This window comes from Magallana gigas, chromosome 3 (assembly GCF_963853765.1).
Source record: "Magallana gigas chromosome 3, xbMagGiga1.1, whole genome shotgun sequence".
Classification (NCBI taxonomy): Eukaryota; Metazoa; Mollusca; class Bivalvia; order Ostreida; family Ostreidae; genus Magallana; species Magallana gigas.
Window position 1 is genome coordinate 43,840,081 of NC_088855.1, and position 19,661 is coordinate 43,859,741.

Consider the following 19,661-nt stretch of genomic DNA (forward strand, 5'->3'; position numbering starts at 1 on the left):
ACCTGCCCCATAATAAACTGAACAGATCAAATAAAGAAACATAAGTAATCAATAAATGCATATGAATGTATATTTTAACTAATAAATGCATATGAATGTATATTTTAACAGTTACAATAACAACTATGGTAGACCTGTTTTTGTCTTCACCAAAACTAAACTAGGTTTTATGATAATCATTGACATAACTTTCTTGTTTTAAACAGGATGAAGAGAATGACTATCTTTTCTATTTGGATGATGAGGAGGAGGATCAAGCATCAGATTGTGATAGCAGGTTTATTGCCCTGCAAGACATTCACGAGGCTCTCTCTCAGTGTGAGAATCACAGTTCTGGCATAGGGTGCTACGCCCAGCAGGCACAGCCCCACTGTTCACCGTCCGATGACAGAAATCCCAGTAGCACAAAATCCTCAGAAAAACTGGAGGATTCTACTGGAGATGGTATAGATATCTCACTGGGCCCTGAAGAGGAGCCTCGATGTGAAGGTTCTCAAGAGCAGGAGAATAGGATGGACTGTCGGACATCGATAGAAAATCAACCTTCTCTGGAAACTCAATCTCAGTTAGAGACACAGGAAGCCATGGATAATCAAGGACCTTTAGACACTCTATCCATGGACATTGAATCCAATTGTTCTAAATCATCGAGTGACTTGACGCCTAGTGATGAGAGGAGCAGTGGTGAGGCTGGAAGTTCTCTGAAGGAGTCGGATGCCATGTCCTCAAAGGATTCTGTTGATGAGAGCAAGGACTCTTCTGAATCTGATGTGGATGTGAGCAATAGCACAAAGAAGGACAACTATCATTTGTATTTTGTCATTCCCCCTATTTCCTTTGTGGATCATGGCAAGACTCCATTTTGGTGTAGGAATTGTGAAATGACTCCTGTTGTAGAAATGGAGTACACAGTCAAGTCAAAAGACTGTAAAAGACATCTAGATGATGACATGCGAAGTTTGAAGGATGTTTTGCAACCAGATCTTGTGAAAACACAAATGGGCTACATGCTGGAAGAGTTGAACTTATCTAAGAAATTGGAAGAAAAGATTGACAGTGGAACTAAAGAAACTGAAGGAAATCGTGGCTTATTGAAGAAATCAGCATCACATTCTAAACCTAAATCAGAACACTTTCTGACTGAGGATGTGTTTGATGGCATGTTTGTGACTATGTTGGGTGAAGATATTGTCCCGTTTGCAAGAGAAGAATCACCAGATGTTGAGGATGTTTCTCACCGACTAGAGAAAGTGGATTAAAGTGTTGAATTACATGTATTGAACCTGATTGGATGTATTCTTCCTTTGATTATCACTTTTATATGTTGTTCGTGAAACGAAAATTCATTGGCTTATCAGCAATTACTATTGAGGTGACCTTGATTTATGAGTCTACTGTTGCAAAATGTATTTTGAATGTATGAGATTTTCCCATTAGTGCTGTAAACATTTTATTAACAGAATTTTCTTTGGTTTTCTGTGGAAGTTTATCACTGTTTCTAAAGGAGTATATAAAAAATCAATTGTTAACCACCAAAAGCTACCATCAAGGTTTATTTTGGATTATTGTTTTTCACAAGAAGGCATGGATTCTTTTTTTAGTGGACTGTTATTTGTAGTACTAATAGGAATCCCCCCCTCAAAATTTATGAAAGAAGGAATTTTTAAAAGTAGTTCTTTTTAAACAGAATTTTAAAAGGGGACTTTAAACTTGGTAGATGTTATCAAAACGATGTAAATATATTCAAGGTGGAATGGGACACCTGTTAATATTAATGTGAATAAACGAATGTCACCAGTTTACAATTTTCAAAGTTTACAATATTTGACCAACAATGTGTTGTATAAATATTTGAAAAGGTAAAAATCATGCTGAACCAAAATTGTAAAAGCCCCTGCGGGATTTGGAACTCGTGATATGGATTCGTTATTTACGATCTAACCCATTGGCTTTACTATTAGGTAACAATTTTTGGAAAGAAACAATTTATAAAATTAAACTTGATGTTATTGTTTATTTTGATAGGAAGTATGTCACAACATGGAGGTGTCCCATACCACCTTAACTTGTTTCAGGTAACTGAATGCTAAAGGCTCGTGTGTTCATTACCTTCTAACCACTTATGTTTCTGGTACATGTTTTTTGGTTTGGTGTCAACTCGTATGTGACTGATTTTATTTTGATATGTGTCAATATAAGAAAAGAAATCCTTAAGAAATGACATTTACCATACACTTAAAGCAAAGTGATACAAACAGGGTACAGTATTGAAAAGATCTGATTCTAGTATCCAGATCCTTGTGTCAGAGCCGTAAGATTATGAATAGAGGAACCAGCACAAAGCAAAGAGCCTCTCAATGCAACATTGATTTGTCAAAATGTGCATTAGATTGTTATTATAGCTACCGTAAATTGTAAAAAACTCTTTACTTTTTTGAAATACAGCAATTTGCCTCCTTCAACATCACATGGAGCAAAATTATTTTGTGGTTGGAAAATCACAATGTAGATCTATATATATGTCCAAAAAGCCATTTGCCTTTCAAGATATAGATGGAATGACTGATTTTTAACTCAAACAAAAAAAAACCTCTGTCTAAATTTTGCATGACTTTTACAGTTGGAGTTCCGAAGCATCAGACATTAGTCATCAAATGGCCATAAATATATGACATCAATCAAGTTTTAGGTACAAATGGGTCTTCTATTCTAGGATGAAACAGTGTCCAAGCAACACAAGGTTAAAGGTGCAATATATGCGTTCACCAGTGTGTACGTTTCTATTTTTTTTTATAGCTTAGTATAGCTGTAAGGGAGCTAACATGTCACATTGTGAATAATGTTGTAGGCCTATATATTCATGACATTGATCTCAATTTTCATGGCCACCTCGGGACCATGGGTTTTCTTTGTTTTAGTATTTTTCAAAATGATGTTTTATATCAGTTTGAAGGCCTTAAGTTGTAAAATTATTTGTAAATAGTTAAAATTTACTAAAATAAATCGGCCCTTTCCATTTGATACCTTGCAGTGAGTGTGAAGGTATGAAAGTAATTGGAAGGCAGTGAGTCACCAAAGACACAGATGTCCATGTATATACATTGTATTAATGTACAGGACTCTGCTATCTTGTCAATAGTTTAGGTGATGCTGATTGAAGCTGCTGGTCAGTGACAGCGGGTTCTTTGTTTTCTCAATGATCCTTAATGAACAAGGACAATGTAGACACGTTATCTTTTGTAACACTGTTTTATATGCTGTTTGTGAACAATTCATTCCTGTTGTTTTTTTAATGTTGTTTATTTTAAAATAAAAACAGTGGAATGAATAAAATTTTGAAATGAAAGAAAAAACCTTTGATGTCAGTTTTATATAAGAGCCGTTAGTGATGATTGGTGTCGGAGAGATAATCTGGAGGAAGGTTGGGGATCAATCAATATTTAGAAAAGAAATTATTCCAAGGAGACTCCTAATTTGTTGCTATACAGAAAGCTGATATTAAATATGTTGAAATTTGTACTAACCGGTGCAAAGAGTGAGGAATCGGAGTGTTATTACACTTGCATACACATACAATGGGAGAAATTTTAGGTTAGGGAGAGGTTTCAGAAAACTTCAAGCTAAAATGTATAGGCATCTGTTTGAGCGGTGACCGTCTGGTGTCTATAATTTTACGTATGTTCTTTGGTTTGTGTATATAATTTATACGAATTTCCTGATCTTTTTAATGCGACTTGGTACGGGAAAAAAGGAAGAAATAAATTGTCCAAAGTTAATATTCTGAAAAATGTTACAAAATATTTTTTAACCGGCCTTTCCAAAGGTAAAATCTGCCAAAAGGGTACCATTATTATACGGATAACTCCTCCTATAGTTTTCAAGATATAAAGTTGTTGATTTGCGGATAAATTGCAAATGTATCAGAAATATGCATATTACCTTGATTTTGATTTTTGATTATGATAAAAAATACAAGCTGTCGAACTTCATTTTTTCCATAAATATTGCATATAGGGTACCCCTATTGTACGGATTACTCCTCGTACTGTTTTCAAGAAAAGGAGATTGTGGTTTTGCAGATCAGTTGTGCGTATAACAGAGGAGTGCATGTTACTTAGATTTTGATAATTTATGAGAGAGAAAATGACAACTGTTGGACTTGGTCATTTTTTGGGCAAAATGTTGTATATAGATTGCCCCATTTTTGTGGATATGTAGGTAGTGTTCATCAATTCAGGATTGACAAATGGATTATGGATACTGTTCACACGAAAGAAAACCCGGTTTGTACTACAAAATAGGAAGGCCTCTCTAGTAATTTCATAAAAACTATTTTGAATTGATATATCGGGCCAGTCTGACTTTAAAAGTAAAACAAAAACTATCAAATCTTGACTTCCCTATAAAAGAAATGCTGTTTCTTAGTCGACATTTCTGCGGAAGTATTCGAGTATTACACTGCTGTTATGTTGTAAATTTTGAATTGACTGGGCGAGTGTAAATTATTGCAAAAAGAAGATGGGTGAACAAGGCGTGTAAAATGCCCATATGAGGAATGGTTAGATACCGCAAAATTAAAATATCACTAAATCTGATAATTTTTTCAATAATAATTAAAAACAGTGTATATTTAACGTAACATCGGTTTGTAACCCTTAAATGTTTTAAATACATGTAATAGGTTAATTTAAACTGGCGTATGCGTGTCAAAACCTCCAAATAGTGTCACTTTTATAACTTCAATGCGTTTTCTTTTATAGAGTGGGTCTGGGCTCGATATTTTTGTCATAGTCTAAATGCGGTTTAATGTAATTTAAACCAATTTCCATCAACAAACATGTGGAGAGATGACCCACTATACTTTTAAAATGTAATTTTGTAGCCAAACAATTGAACGTTTTAGTAAAATAACACAAGTCCGTAAATTCGTGGCCATTGTCTCATATAGTATTTAAACAACGCACTTTGTTGTGAATGAAATAGCTCAGTGGTTAGAGCACCAGATATAAGGTAAATTTATAGAACTTGGGTTTTTAGGTTGTGGGTTCGATACAACCAAAACGTAAGGATTTATTTTTTTTTCTTATCGTTTTTTGAAATATTTCAAAGTGAATATAGTAAAAAATTTACCCTTTTTGTAAACTTGTGTTATAACATTTCAAATAATTATATTTAATTGAAAAAAATGTTAAATTTGAAATTGAATTTTACGACTAAACCAAATGGGCAGTTGCGCCATCTTATTCCCCCATCTTCTTTGTTTAATTAACTCGATGCATAGATTCGATCGGTTTTATATACTAATTGTATATCAGCGTAAGTAATGTATGCTTTATCTTCGCTAGCCAAGGGTTTTCGGTTTTTAAAGAAGGAGAGGCACGGATAGATACCCTTGGGAAGATGTGTGCACTGTAAAATAGCAAGTGGCTTACATTATACGTAGTTTGCATATATCCATTCAGGGTGTGGCTGCAGCTGGTATACTGTTTATGCGTATGGCCCAGGCACGTAGGATCAGGACACTTCTTCTCAAAGCAAACATTTCTCTTAAATTCACAGAATTAAACAAGTAAATTTTATTTGGGGGGAGGGGGACCATGGAAAATAAATGAAGTGAAATAACCGAAATAACAGTAAAATTGAAGTACATGTAGGTATACTACAAACCCCCACCCGTCCCTTAGACGATTCAAGTAAGATATATGACCATAAAGTACGAGAGACAACATAGAAGTTTTGTGTAAAATTGGGTTATTATTGATATTTTCAGGAATCCGTTTCATTTCACCGCGTTTGGTCTGAAATGAAATAAAAGCAGCAATATATATTTTCAATGGCATTTCAAAAGTAATGTTTGAAACAATATTATTTTGTCCGGAATCTGGACTAGTCGAGGTTTATAGCTATCATATCCAATAGATTTATTGTGAAGTTATTTGAAATGCGTTTTGAGTCTTTTTTTTAAGGAGAGACGCGTTTTCTTTTATCTGCAGTAGAAAATTGAACGTGAAAGTCAAATGACTCCTCCACGTTTTGTCTAGTCAATCGAGATTTAGTAAATGATTTGTGTGGGCACTTCCCGAACCTTTAAAGAGCTACGCCTCTGCTACTTGATAATGTGCTTGCTTTTTTTCTTTACAACCATCAGCTGCGTTCAAAACTTTCATCAATATTCATGAAAAAAGTTTGAAAATAAAACTAAAGATAGAATTCAAAAAAGAAAAAAAATTATTCAGAAGACCCCCAAGTTAAGAAACGTAGCCAGTCTTAAGTAAGGATGAAAACGCATGTATTTTGATCCTGAAGGGGATAAAAACCTCCTGACATTATGACGAACTGCCCCTGCTTTGGTGACTTACTACGCTCTATATGTAGAGCAATTGTTGTTCATAAACTTCATATTCACTGAAAAAATTTTTTAATACCAAAATGGTAAAAAAAATTCTTTATATATAAAGTAATAGTACTGTTTGATACGAATGCGATCATGAAGATAAAACTGAAATACAGAAAGACATTTATATTGAACAGGAAAACAAAACAAGAAAAAGGGTAAAGATACAAAGGAGTTCGTTTTCAAATAAATGAGTGTGTCACATACAAGACTAAGTCTTGTATTATCAAATACTGTATATATTCTTTATCTTTATAACTTTGATTTAACTAGTCTTGATTGCAATTTAGACTCGATCTCAACATCTATATAGGTATTTCACTCTGCAATGGAATAACACGTGTGCACACTATTTACTTTAGCGTAGCTAATGGTGGCGACTCTCGGTGTTTTCTGTTCATTCTTCTTACAACCAATCACAACCAACAAGGCCTCACGGAACCGTGTACCACTCCAACTATACAGGTAGAAATTCACACACCTGTTGACGTACAGTAAGTAAAATGACATGGAGGATATGAACCGCTTCCAATCCCGTTCAACACTTGACCCGTCCAAAATAACGACGTTCGAATCTATGGTCGTGAAAATTGAAAATGGAAGCGTGCACACGATGACGGTAAAAGAATCCACTAAAAGCATGGTGGCCACCTGTCTCTTACGGGAACCTTGTCTGAGTCTGGCAGCCTTAGTCACGCAGTCTGTCGCGGAGGAGGCGGATAATTGGTGCTGAGCCTTTCTGATCTTGTCCGACATCTTGATATGGCGAATGATGATGATGTTGCTGATGATAATTGCGACGAATGATACAATCAGAAAAACATTGTGAATCCATGGCCAAACAAATTTCCAGAATATTTCTAGATTTGCTGAATCGAGGTACACGTAACACAGGCGATCGGACTCGTATAGGGCATAGGTATCGGACGTGAACAAAAAGTTGACGTCTTTGATAGAAGCAAAGATGAAGACCAGAACGGTGACGCGCTTCGCTCGCTTCGTCGTGCACCAGGATGAAGATTGCAAAGGAAAGGTTATAGCGAGACCTCTTTCGAGCGTCATCGCCATTGTTAATAGAACTCCAACATCACTGCTCACCCAGCCAAAGAAATGGAAGAATTTACACATGTAGTGGGAGTCGGGGCCCCTGTAAATAGTTGAAGGGTAGTTTACATTCAACCAGTCGACCGTGAGAAGACTGATCAAACTGAAGGTGTCCACGACTGCATTGGCCATCATGTAGAAAGACGTAGATAGTGAACGGAAGTAGGCGCTCCTCATCACCAGCACAACCAACACGTTGCAGACGACACCCGACACAATCAGGAAAGGCGGGAAATAAAGGTCCAGTCCATCCGTGATGCGGCAGAGAATAGACTTTTCTGTCAGCTCAGACATAACCAATGTTATAGGAATTCCTGAAATTTGCAAAGCAAACGTAGGAAGCTAAAATCTGTCTTCATTCGAGAGAGATTCTAACACAAGAAAAATTATCCCTTTCCACATCATGAGACGAGTTTGGTCTTGGAAATCCTGAAAAATAGTGGATTTGGTGCAAAAACACAAAATCCCGCGAAGATTCATTGGTCCGCAGTGATACAGCCGTTCTGGTCATCTTGTTTATGGCTTCCTTTGGGTGTCTCAGTTAATTTGGGGCGTTAAATACATTAAACTGACATGACCATCCGCCGAAGTCATTGTCCGCGGCTTGCAATTATGTCGTCATTGGAGACATTTAAAAGTCCATCACAGGATGTTTTGGTTGTCTAAGGATTTCCCGTCGATGTAGAGCTTTACAATTTGTCTTCTATGTGTAACTTCGATCTATCAAAACATATGCTTTTGAAACGTTGCTGGTAAAACCTATGCTGTTTTGTAACCAAAATTAATATCAATAACTTAATCCTTTTTTTTCCGAAATACAATGCTTGTTTCAATGACACTTGTAAATGAAATTTTAGAAATAATGTTTGAAAAGAAATTCTTTTAAACTAGTGCGATTTCTGTTCAATTTTACGTGAATATTTTTCTTTGTATCAAATTAGAATCCCACCCATCCTCCACATTCCAAACAACTTCAAAATGTACAGGTTGGATTAATTCACGTCTGCAGATTCTCTTTGTGCCTTTTTAAAACTTCTGATCCCCAAGAGAATGGCATATATATACGGTTTAATTATATAACTGCAATTCCAACTGAAGCTATTTTCGCATTAGACCCCCCCCCCTCCAAAAAAAAAATATTCTACTGAAACCGGAACCTCCCTCTTTATATTTTCTCTCTGACTACAATCAAGAAATGTTTGCAGAAAAAATTACAATTCTCAGGAAAGCCGAAAAATGAAGGTAGGAGAACCTGGGACAGGGTTTTTTAGAAGGCAAATACATTATTTTAAAATTTATTCAACATTTACTCAGCGCAGTATATACATAATTTCTTCATGCTATTAAAAATTGTAAATATTGGCAATGTGTACATGAAAACAAAATAAAATTCAGGGAGGAAAAAAGCAATAGCCATGATATATTGGATATTCATGCCATTAGTTTGAGATATCATACATATATTAAAATATGCTTTTAAGCCAAATATAAAGATTTTAAAAACATATCACTTTTAAAGACTATAAAAATGAGGTAATATTTCTTCATGCCGTATTGTCAAAAACAGTACCGGTACATCAAATATTCAAGTAATTGTAAAATCAACAGAGAAGGTTAACGCCCACACTGATTATGTCACACTCTGTACAAATCTCATTTGATAAAAGACAATTACCGGATTTAACAAGGAAACACACATATAACTGTCCAACAGAAAACTTTTCTCTTGATAAAACTACTTTCCTCTTTTAACCTGGTAGGATTTAGCTTTTCTGAGATATTTCGATCAATATCTATCTAATTAAAATCTGTTCCTAAATCCACTACCCAGTTTTCAATATTGAAAAAAAAAATTAAAAGTTATAAAAGATCTCTATATAATTATGATTTTTTAACACCTACATGTAGAGGAGAATTCTACACACTAACAATCCAGGTGAACAAAATCTTGCCAAGGTGTGTACATTTAACTCAGTACATGTGTATCAAGAAAATGAAAATCTTTTTCTATGAGGAATCTGATACAACAGGGAAATTCTTCAACATAGTCAGCAAGCCTGGAGTAAAAGTATTCAAGGTTTTAAATACAACAAAATTTTTTCTCCAAAAAAAAAAAAACCCGCTCAAGAGCTTAGAAATGTATAATCATCAACAGATCTGTATATTTGATGTCTTCTTTTTTTATAGCTGCTGTGCACATGTGAATATAATGACAATTAGTTATGAAATTAATGTATTGTAATCCTCTCAATCAAATTAAAAATCTTTATTACAACCATATGTGCACATAAAACAAAAGGAAAAAAATCACAATTCTATTTACTTTGACAATTTTGGTGTTTTCTTAGATTTCAAAAAAAAAAAATCCACCAGTTAGTACATGATTTTCAATGCCATCTAAATACCGTATTTTTCGGGGCATATGCCGATGTGGGGCATAGGCCGAATTGCTCATTTTCAGACAAAATTCAGGAAAAATCCATAGACTAGCCGAATTGGGGGATAGGCCGATTTTTAATCGATGATTACTATGGTGAAAGTATGACCGCTGCATGATGAAGGAATTTAAGTTGTCGTATTAAGTATATACTTTCAGAATATCGATGTAGAAAGTCAAAAGAGTAATTAAAGTTATTAAATTTGCTTAACATATATATTTTAAACATTTAAAAAAAATATAATTGTGTTTTGTGGCTGTTTGGTCTCTTCCGTATTCGTCGGTGTATATCGTTAGGTATCGTAATTTTACATAATGTAAATTTAATTGCAACACAAACCTCCGTGGTACTGTCTGATAGAACTAAGTATAATATTTTACCAAATCTTTTATATTCTATTAAAACCTTACTGCTCAATTTCATTTAATCAAGTAATACTTTGAAAGGCTACTTGTAGATCGGGGAATGGCGTCCATTAGCTCAACACGTGGTTTCATATTCAAATAGAGTTATCCCCCGTAATCGCATGAATGAGAAAACGAAATACTACACATAAAATATTTCATTTGTGTTCTTTTCCGTTAATAAATTAAATAGTGACTTGCTGTTATGCAAAGAAGTTGTAATGTTAAAAACACAATTAAAGCGGTGAGGTGTAAGGGTGTACACTACGTGCCCCCAGGCTGTGTTTTAGTCACGGGTTTCACACCTTTGTATATACACACGACACCAGAATACCGTTATTTCATCCAACAGAAAATTAACTGTAAAAACACAAAGCATTGATTTATTCTTCACCCAAGACCAGTGATTTCCACGAACGCAGACATGAAGAAATTCACAAAAGTTCCGTCATATTTCATTCTACCCGGTTTCGTTTTTTTTTTTTACTACGCATTAATAGTTTCCAGGGTTCATACGTGAACGTGGGGGAAAAAATTCTTTTGATTGGGGTTGTAAAGAAATACCTCGTAAAGTACTGTACATTTTATTACTCGCAATGTCATTACAAAAATTATCAACGGGACAACAACAGAGACGTATATACTTACGGGCTAGATGTTATATCTATGCATCTGCAACTATCGAACAATAGTTCAAACGGACGGAAAAAAAACAACCCTGATGATAAACTGCTAAAAACAGTGGATTTTAAATTTGACTGTTTAATTTTTTCAACTTTGAGCCTACGATTAGCTGATCCCGGGGGATAAGCCGATGCTAGCGCATTGGAGAAAAAAAATACCGGCCTATGCCCCGAAAAATACGGTACATGATCAAAGCTCCAGTAATGGTTCCTATATGTAGTTTTACTGGGATATAGGTCTTTAAGTTTCTAACTTATAACAAATAACAACATAAGTGACATTGATATCTGATATCTGTATCACAAATCTGAATGTAATAAAGACCTACAGTATATTCTTACACTAAATATCTTCGGCTATTAACAAGTCCTCAAAACTCAACAACGATTTTAGTCTCATGTATAACTGTTGCTTTAATCTGAAACACAGGCTAATACTTTCTCATGGTGAGGGCATACACTTGAGTCTGTTGAACGCCTCCTTCTCGAGCCACTCCCTGTGGTTGGGGTGAGAGATGTTGATGAGAGCGTAGGCCCGCTGTCGTAGACTCTTACCAAACAGGTACGCTATGCCGTACTCCGTCACAATGTAGTGAACATGTGCCCTGGTGGTCACCACACCGGATCCTAAATATAGAACAAAATTATCATGTGATTCATGAATGTTTATATAAATCAGACGTAAACTTACACTGACCAACTGACATGCTATACATTCTACGTTCTCTTTTAAGTTAGGGCAACAATTTTACGCGGAGAACAATTTCAGCTGTTTTTCAGCCAACATTCGGTAAACCATCATCTTAGCTATTGCCTACACAATGAGCCCTGCTAACAAGGAAAAGCTAAATCCTATCGTGGTTCTTGTACATGTACTTTACATGTTTACAAACTTGTGGTCATCTTATTTTTTACAACACCAATAGTCAGAGGTGATATTATTTGAAGAGAGATTATTCTGGCAATGTCAGTATGTTCAGAAATGATACAAAAGTTAGCCACCACACGAATGAATCTTAATGTTTATGTACTGTATTTAGTACTTGTACTACCATACAAAAAATTTTTAGATGTCTGTTTTTATCCGATTGTGAATTTTATATAATTTCTATTAAAAAATCTATTTTTAAATATGACACAAACATTCTTAGGATTTATGCAGAAAAAAATATGATAAAATAAAAAAAAATCCCTACCTACCTAACCTAATTTTTTCATCAGTGTTACCCTAAACACACAATTTTTTTTATAGGCCTTATTATACTTACCACTTTTTAATATGGGGACAATTTTACTCTCCCCTCTCCTTGTTGCTGAAGGCATTGCTATGATGGCCTTTCCCTCCCCATCCAATCCAACAGCAGCGCCTCTAATGAAATCTATCTGACCTCCAAACCCAGAGTACAGCCTCTCTCCTATAGAATCGGCACAAACTTGTCCAGTCAGGTCAACCTCAATGCACGAGTTAATGGCCGTCATACGAGGATTTTGACAAATAATGGCAACATTGTTGGTAAATTCTACATCTCTCATTTCTGAAAAATTATTGTCATGATAATCAGATATACCAATCAGTTTAAAGGATTGTAGTTGTTCAACTTGATCCCTGAAATATCTATGTATAGATATATATATATATATATATATATATATATATAGCTGTATATACATAAGATAACTTTTAAAATTGTTCCATTCTTAATCGTAGTAAGGGCCAAAAAGACATAAAAGAATTCACAGTTGAGAAAGTCCAAAGTATAATCGGTTGGCTCACCAACAGAGGGGTTGTTGTTCAGGAAGTTGTAGAGGATCTTGGTTCCGACGGAGAAACTGCTGACCAGTCTGCCGGTCAGGATGGACTTCTCCGAGTTTGTGATAACGCCCTTCTCTACAAGTTCTACAACACCATCACTAAACATCTCGGAATGAACACCCAGGTTCTTGTGGTGACCTAGCTGTGACAATACTGCATCAGGAATGGCTCCAATACCTGGCAATATGCAATTTCAGTTTTAAAAATGTCCCAGTAAGAAACTCAACGACAACAGAAAGCATTTTCCTAAACTTTTAAGGAAAAATACAATGCATTACACAGTAATTTAATAATTGGGTTTTTTTTCTTTTGATTAAGAAAAAAATTATCAAAAACTTTAACAAATTCATTAATCAAAAACTTCAATTGCTATCATTATATTCAATACTAGTAATCACAAATTTAGTAATTACAGATCTCTAAGTAAGAGCTCAGAGCACTTTTTGAATAAGATAAAACATGACATATCTGTACTTTTTGATTTGAATTGATATTCATTCTGAAATCATATATTTCAGTTTAAAGTGATAAATTGGGTTTTATTGCAGCAGCATGACAATAAAAGTGCATGGGCATCGATTCTTGGTCTAGTTTTACCTTATTACTATAGCAGCTCTTGTCTATTATTATAATATAATTTTTTTTTGTTCTATAGAGACTAAAAATGCTTTGTACAGACTTGTATAAGCCTACTTAAATTTGTACTTTCTCAGGATGTTGAAGATTATTTGTTATCATTCTTCAGAAATGTTTGACCAACTACAAATATCATATCAATCTAATTTAAAAACTATTTTATCATGACATAAAAGTATTTGACAGCAGGCACTGCCTATGCAAGCACATAGCTTCAGGGGGGACAGCCCCCCCCCCCCCCCAACAACAACTTGTGTTGAAAATTCTCTTCTTCTTTTCATTTATGTAGGGTAAATATAAATTTTCTCAGAACCTTTTTTTTTCTTCACTAGTCTTAATTTCTGAAGAAATTTGCCACTCTGAACAATAAGTTACAAAAGTTATAAAACTATCTGTGTGTCTGTATTTTTTTTTCCTTTTTGGTACCTGTGAAACCCCAGAAAACTGTTCCTTACCCATTTGTAATGTTGCCCCATCAACCACCAGGTTATCAGCGATCAGTTTTCCGATTTTCTTTTCCTCCTCGGATAATGCCCCTCGCTTGAGTTCGGACAGGGGTTCACTGTTTTGAACCATGGCATCAATGTGGGATTCATGAATCACACCGTCCCCGAACGTCCTTGGCATGTGATCATTTACCATGGCTATTAAAGTAGGCATTAAGATTCAAGTAATGAAGTAATGATATTTTAGTATCTATCTCAGATTAATTATCAAATACTGATTCAGAAAGGTAGCTGGAGATTAATTTTATTCATTCATATAATAAAATGATGTATCTGCTGATGTGTTTTATTGAACATGTTGAATATTACAACTTTATATAGTTGTTGATTATATTTTATCTTCTGGAATAGGCTAGTTAATCAAGTAATGAAAATTTAAAAACTTTTGCTTGAATAAATATTCAAGTTGAATATTCACATGTTGCATTAATGAAAAAGCTATATACCTATGATATATCTAGCATTCTGAATTGCCGATCTGGTGCAGTCTACACTGGTTCCAAGTGAACAGAAGCCATGTTTATCTGGTGGTGCCACGGTTACCAGAGCCACATCTATGTCAATGATTCTACGCCGAAACAGGTGGGGAATTTCGCACAGGAATATTGGGATTGTGTCCGCTCTGCCTTCATTGACAGCTTTCCTGGCATTGGCACCGAGAAAAAGAGAATTTGATCTGAAGATTCCTGTAAATCAAACCGAAAACTGACCACTATAGTCTGCAGCAACATAAAAAAATCGTGCAGTACACAAAGTTTTGATTTTAAACAAGCTGGGCCTGTTGCATTTACAGATAATTTTTTTTAATGTCATTTATATTTCAAACATCTTGGTTTCGACAATTTTTAATTAAAAATTTATTTCAAATGCATATAAGTAATAACTTCAGTAATTCTAACCTAATAAGATGAAGTTTTTTTTTGGGGGGGGGGGGTCAGAATTCAATACGGTAATTAATATTTTGTACTTTAATTCATGGAAAATTCATAGTAAATGTGGATACAACATTAACCAATCTTCATAAGTCAACCTGTTAATAAATCTTCTTTCAATATATTTTTTTTTTTTTTACCAAAACTGACCACTTAAAGTGTTTATCTCCATAGTATACCTTCATATTCTGGCTGATTGTAAGTCCCTGGCCCCTCTGTATGAATGTGCATGATTTCCACATTCCTGAGCTTTGCCTTCTTGCCATGCTCTGTCATGGCCTCAATCAGCTTAACGGGCGTGGCTGCAGCTCCATGGATGTACACTCGACTGTCTGAAACAGAAAATTGCTTCCATTACTACTGATAGATCTCACCTTACTTTGTAAAAATTTAAATTTCTCAAGTTTTTTTCTATGAATGGTTGCAATATAGACATCAGTCTATTTTTTTTTTTAAGTCTTAAAAAGATGCATTTGTACAATTATTATTGGTGTGTTTTTTAGTACTCAATGGCATATTTCTGCCCCAGCCTATATATGTAAGTTACTCTTCAATAATCATTTAGTCAAAATGCAAGATAACTACATGTACATGTATATGTATACAAGTAGGCCTGTACCATAACTATGTGAACATAACAAAAAAATATGTTGAAATGCATACAAAATGTTATTTATTATAAAAATTTGGTCAGGTCTTGGAACGTTATATTAAGATTGTGATTTTTTTTTAATGTGAATAATTGTTGCCAAATTTACCTCCCAATATACAAGTTTGTTTTCCCTCAGACTGAAATGTCTCACTTTCATTGGTTTAAACATAGCACATGACTGCCTGATATATCTCTATGTCCATTTGGTGAGAATTAATATTCTGCAATATGGCCGTCATTGGCTGACACGTCGCCTTTCATCTCATTATTTCGCATTATTTAATACAGAAACTGCATGCCATAAGCCTTGCCATCTATGAGATTGATCAACTCTATATATTTCTGTAGTCAGTCAGTAACAAACTAGCTAATATAAAGTAATAATGAAGGTAGCTCAAGATAAATAGCCCCAATCTGCTCTATGGGAAAATTCTGGTTGATAGGCTGTACAGTTGCTTACAACAAACAACTTGCAACTTATGACACAGAAATTAATGCATGTGCTGGTTTAATGACTGACCAACCTCGTTTCATTAAATACTCTATGCCAATATACTTACTTAATGTCATAATAATCTTTTCAAAACACATTTTACTACAGTTACTGATATTACTATTATTGCCTCATAAAATCTTTTTAAAACTCTCACCAGCCCTGTAAACTGGTAGATTATGTACTAAACTCTCCATTTCAAATTTCTTCATGTGAATTAATTTATAACACATTTCATTTTCAAAGATTGATGAATTATAAAAAGAAAAATTCATTTGTAAAATGTCTAAAGAATCTTTAATTTAGACCTGCATGTAACTGCTCTATGATTTGTTCCCTTAATATTTTGTTCAGCTAATTCGATCTGCAGCTAGCTAGAAAGAGGATATGAATTTTAAAAACTTATTTGCTGATTGATGCGAATGTGTAATTTAAATTTGTATTTTGTCGACATGCCAGATATTCATGTCAACTTACATGTTATTTAGTATGGTGATATTCAAATTATTAAGTGCAACATGTCAACATGCACATTAGCTATGTTTACATGCAATTTTTTCATGTTGGCATACAATTTATTCTGGTTAATATGCAACTTATTTGACAATGACATGTAGTTTCCAAGGGAATAAAATATTTGATAAGAAAGAAGCAACGTGCACCTGTACAGTATAATAACAGAACTAAATCTGTGAAATGTGTCCGTTCGTTTGATGTCCATTGTCAGTTATAAATGCCCCCCAGTTTCTGAGAATCGTTGGCTCACCTGACTGGATCACCTGTACCGCCTCCTCTGCTGATTTATACTCGGGAACTCTGTCAGAAAGGGGATGAAATGGTTCAGGGGAATATAAATAAAAACTTCTTTTAAAACATGCATTTGCTAGACGACAGCCAACAGCAGTTTTAGAAGTCAACACATTCATATTTGCAAGCCTTTGCAAGGGTTCACTTTAATCGGAACATTTTAGAGGACTTCCGAATGTCTTGTCCTTCACTTATAGGCGCGGATCATAAGATGTGTGTGTTTTATATTTCCTACTTTACTGTAAAACGCAAGCTCATAATGATACACTCAGAGAGAGAGAGAGAGAGAGAGAGAGAGAGAGAGAGAGAGAGAGAGAGAGAGAGAGAGAGAGAGAGAGAGGGCACAACTCTAAACATACATAATATTACAGGTATTTTTGATAATTATTATAAATAATTTTAAAAATTAATTATTTAGAGTAGGCCACGTAGTACTTAGAAAAATAGCTCACAGCTCCACACACACACACACACACACACAGAGGGTTTTTTTCCCGAAGGGGGGGGGGGGTCCGATGGATATAACTTGGAGGGGAGGGGGTCCAAGACCTAGTTTTGGTTATTTTACTACGCAAATACTTTCCAGAGGGTCGGGTGGATCAGCCCATGGGGCCTACATGTGGTGAACTGCTGAAGAAAAAAGCAAATTGGAAGAAGTGTATATTGGTTGATCAACTTGTCAGTTTTGGTTATGCATATCACACCCGACTAGTCCGAGTGACTGGATCCCCTTTGAAGATCAGATAACTCCATATTAAGAGGGTTCGATTGTCGTTGCCATTTATAGACTGCATTAATCTTCTTTAAAAGAAGAACGATCTATTAAAAATATGCGAAAATATCCAAATCTAAAAAGTAAAACCTATGCATTTTTACTTTAATAAACGATAGTTAATAGCTAAACAAATCACATCTAAAAATTTTAGGAACATGTAAATCAGATGGTTAGTTTATTTGACCATCACTCCCATTTAATTAAATACAATGACACTGGGCCAAAAAAAAAAAAGAATCAACTAAATGCAGCCGACGGTGCACTGCAGTACATACTAAGTAGGTGCACGTCTCAGCTGATTTAAAAGTATACATTTTACGATCGCTCGATCGTGTATATGTCCGATTGAATTATGTAATTGAGCTTTGTGTTATGCGCCGGAAAATGCCCTCGTCTTGTTTGTTGAGGGATTGGTACTTTAGATATAATGACAATGAATTTATAGAGAGGTTAAAGGGGAAAACAGTTAATGAACATTGGCTATGTGTTAACTTATATTCTAATTTACAGATCAAACACCTCACCTTTGGTAACATCTTTTGGGTATCTGAAGAAAATTGGTTTCCACACGCAATGGATCCAAATATTTGGGAAAGGTTTGGGGGTAGATAAGGGGGAATTGGTAGATATACCACTCTAACCCTTTGCGCTACGCTGTTAGGTAACAATTTTTGGAAAGAAAACATTTATGAAATTTAACTTGATTTTATTTTTTATTTCAATAAGAATTACGTGACAATATGGAGGTGTGCCAAAACCACCTAAAAACCGCACATAGTGCTGATCAGCGTGACAGGACTGTCTGTTTGGATGCAGGATCATTTGAAAGATATTTATTTTAAAGGGACTTGGACACGATTTGAGATCAAAAATTTTATTTTTATTTTTTATGTATAAAATGGTTAACTGGTGCATTTTAAATGATTGACAAAAATATTGAATGTTAAAGTCAAGTTACAAGCGAGATACAAAGGTAAGAGTTGATTGTTATGTAAACAAAGCTCGAGTCTTATAGTTGTTTCCAAAAAATGTAATGTAGAGAATTACCATTTCTTAGACAAAATGACGATTAAAAAACAATTTAAACTAATTCAATATATTCATAAATACTATTATCAACAAAAGAAAGATACATTTGATTGAAACTTACACCAATACAACACATATGTAAAAAATGACAACATTCGAGCTTTGTTTACAAAACAAAGAATTATGAACTCTGTATCTTGCTTATAACTTGATATTTGACTTTCAAATTTTGACATAGCATTATAAACTTCTATATTTATCAGTATAAACATTGAAAATGGAAAAATAAAATTTGAAAATTTTAAGTCAAATCGTGTCCAAGTCCCTTTAATCAAACAATTGAAAACAATTTAAGATTAAAAAATAACGCAAAATAAAAAATATATATATTTTCTGACAAATAAAATCATTTTAAATCTTAATCTTTTATTCTTTATTAATGTTATGCGTTGAAAAATTTTCTCTGACAGAGTATTTGATTTTTTTTATAGCTGTATTAATAAGTTTATAAGTTTCAGAAGCTCTATTTGTACGCTTGTATGACAAACTCTTGGCTGCTTCTTGTCCAGAAAGACTCTAAATGAAACAATGTACACCATGTGACTAGAAAGGCAGTTTTCATCGATTTTGAATTTACTGGATTTACTGTATTTCATAAAAATGAAGATTAGAGTTTTGATCAATTCTCTATTTTCTACCCCTTTAAACTATCTAGACAATCTGACATTAGGTATAATGTTAAAATTCAAGGGAATACAAATGTTGATGTACCATGCAGTGATATTTTGGAAATTGTATTCGTGCAAATAGACCAATGAAAGACAAAACGATTATTATTTTTCTATATTTCAATTTAATGACTGTATCGAAATACAAACAATATTTAGACAATTAGTTGGCTAGTTTTGAATCCCTAATTGAATTTTATATCAGTAGGAACTGAATATTATCTTGGATTATCAGTGCCCATGTAATGTAAATTTATATGTATTACA

General features: G+C 34.3%; 3 protein-coding genes across 7 annotated transcripts in view; 1 reads left to right on the forward strand and 2 right to left on the reverse strand.

Moving 5' to 3' along the window:
- The window catches only part of LOC105333254 (period circadian protein), a 33,204-nt gene extending 30,686 nt beyond the window's left edge, over positions 1-2,518 (forward strand). For all 5 annotated transcript variants that reach the window (XM_066079942.1, XM_011436153.4, XM_011436151.4 and 2 more), the window contains one exon: positions 207-2,518. In XM_066079942.1, coding sequence (XP_065936014.1) covers positions 207-1,259 — 1,053 coding nt within the window. In that variant the 3' untranslated portion in view covers positions 1,260-2,518. The remainder of the gene's footprint in view (positions 1-206) is intronic.
- Positions 2,519-6,496: 3,978 nt separating this feature from the next.
- On the reverse strand, positions 6,497-8,512 carry LOC105337570 (thyrotropin-releasing hormone receptor). Its single transcript, XM_011442353.3, has one exon. It carries the CDS (start codon positions 7,790-7,792, stop codon positions 6,713-6,715), a length of 1,080 nt encoding a protein of 359 aa, XP_011440655.2. The 5' UTR covers positions 7,793-8,512; the 3' UTR covers positions 6,497-6,712.
- A 2,700-nt stretch (positions 8,513-11,212) lies between these two features.
- Positions 11,213-17,027, reverse strand: LOC105337532 (4-hydroxybutyrate coenzyme A transferase). The gene is made up of 7 exons (XM_011442267.4): positions 16,822-17,027; positions 15,090-15,242; positions 14,425-14,664; positions 13,928-14,116; positions 12,798-13,013; positions 12,292-12,558; positions 11,213-11,650 (listed from the first exon to the last, which is right to left on the reverse strand). Exons 1-7 carry the CDS (start codon positions 16,979-16,981, stop codon positions 11,466-11,468), a joined length of 1,410 nt encoding a protein of 469 aa, XP_011440569.3. The 5' UTR covers positions 16,982-17,027; the 3' UTR covers positions 11,213-11,465.
- Positions 17,028-19,661: the final 2,634 nt, after the last annotated feature.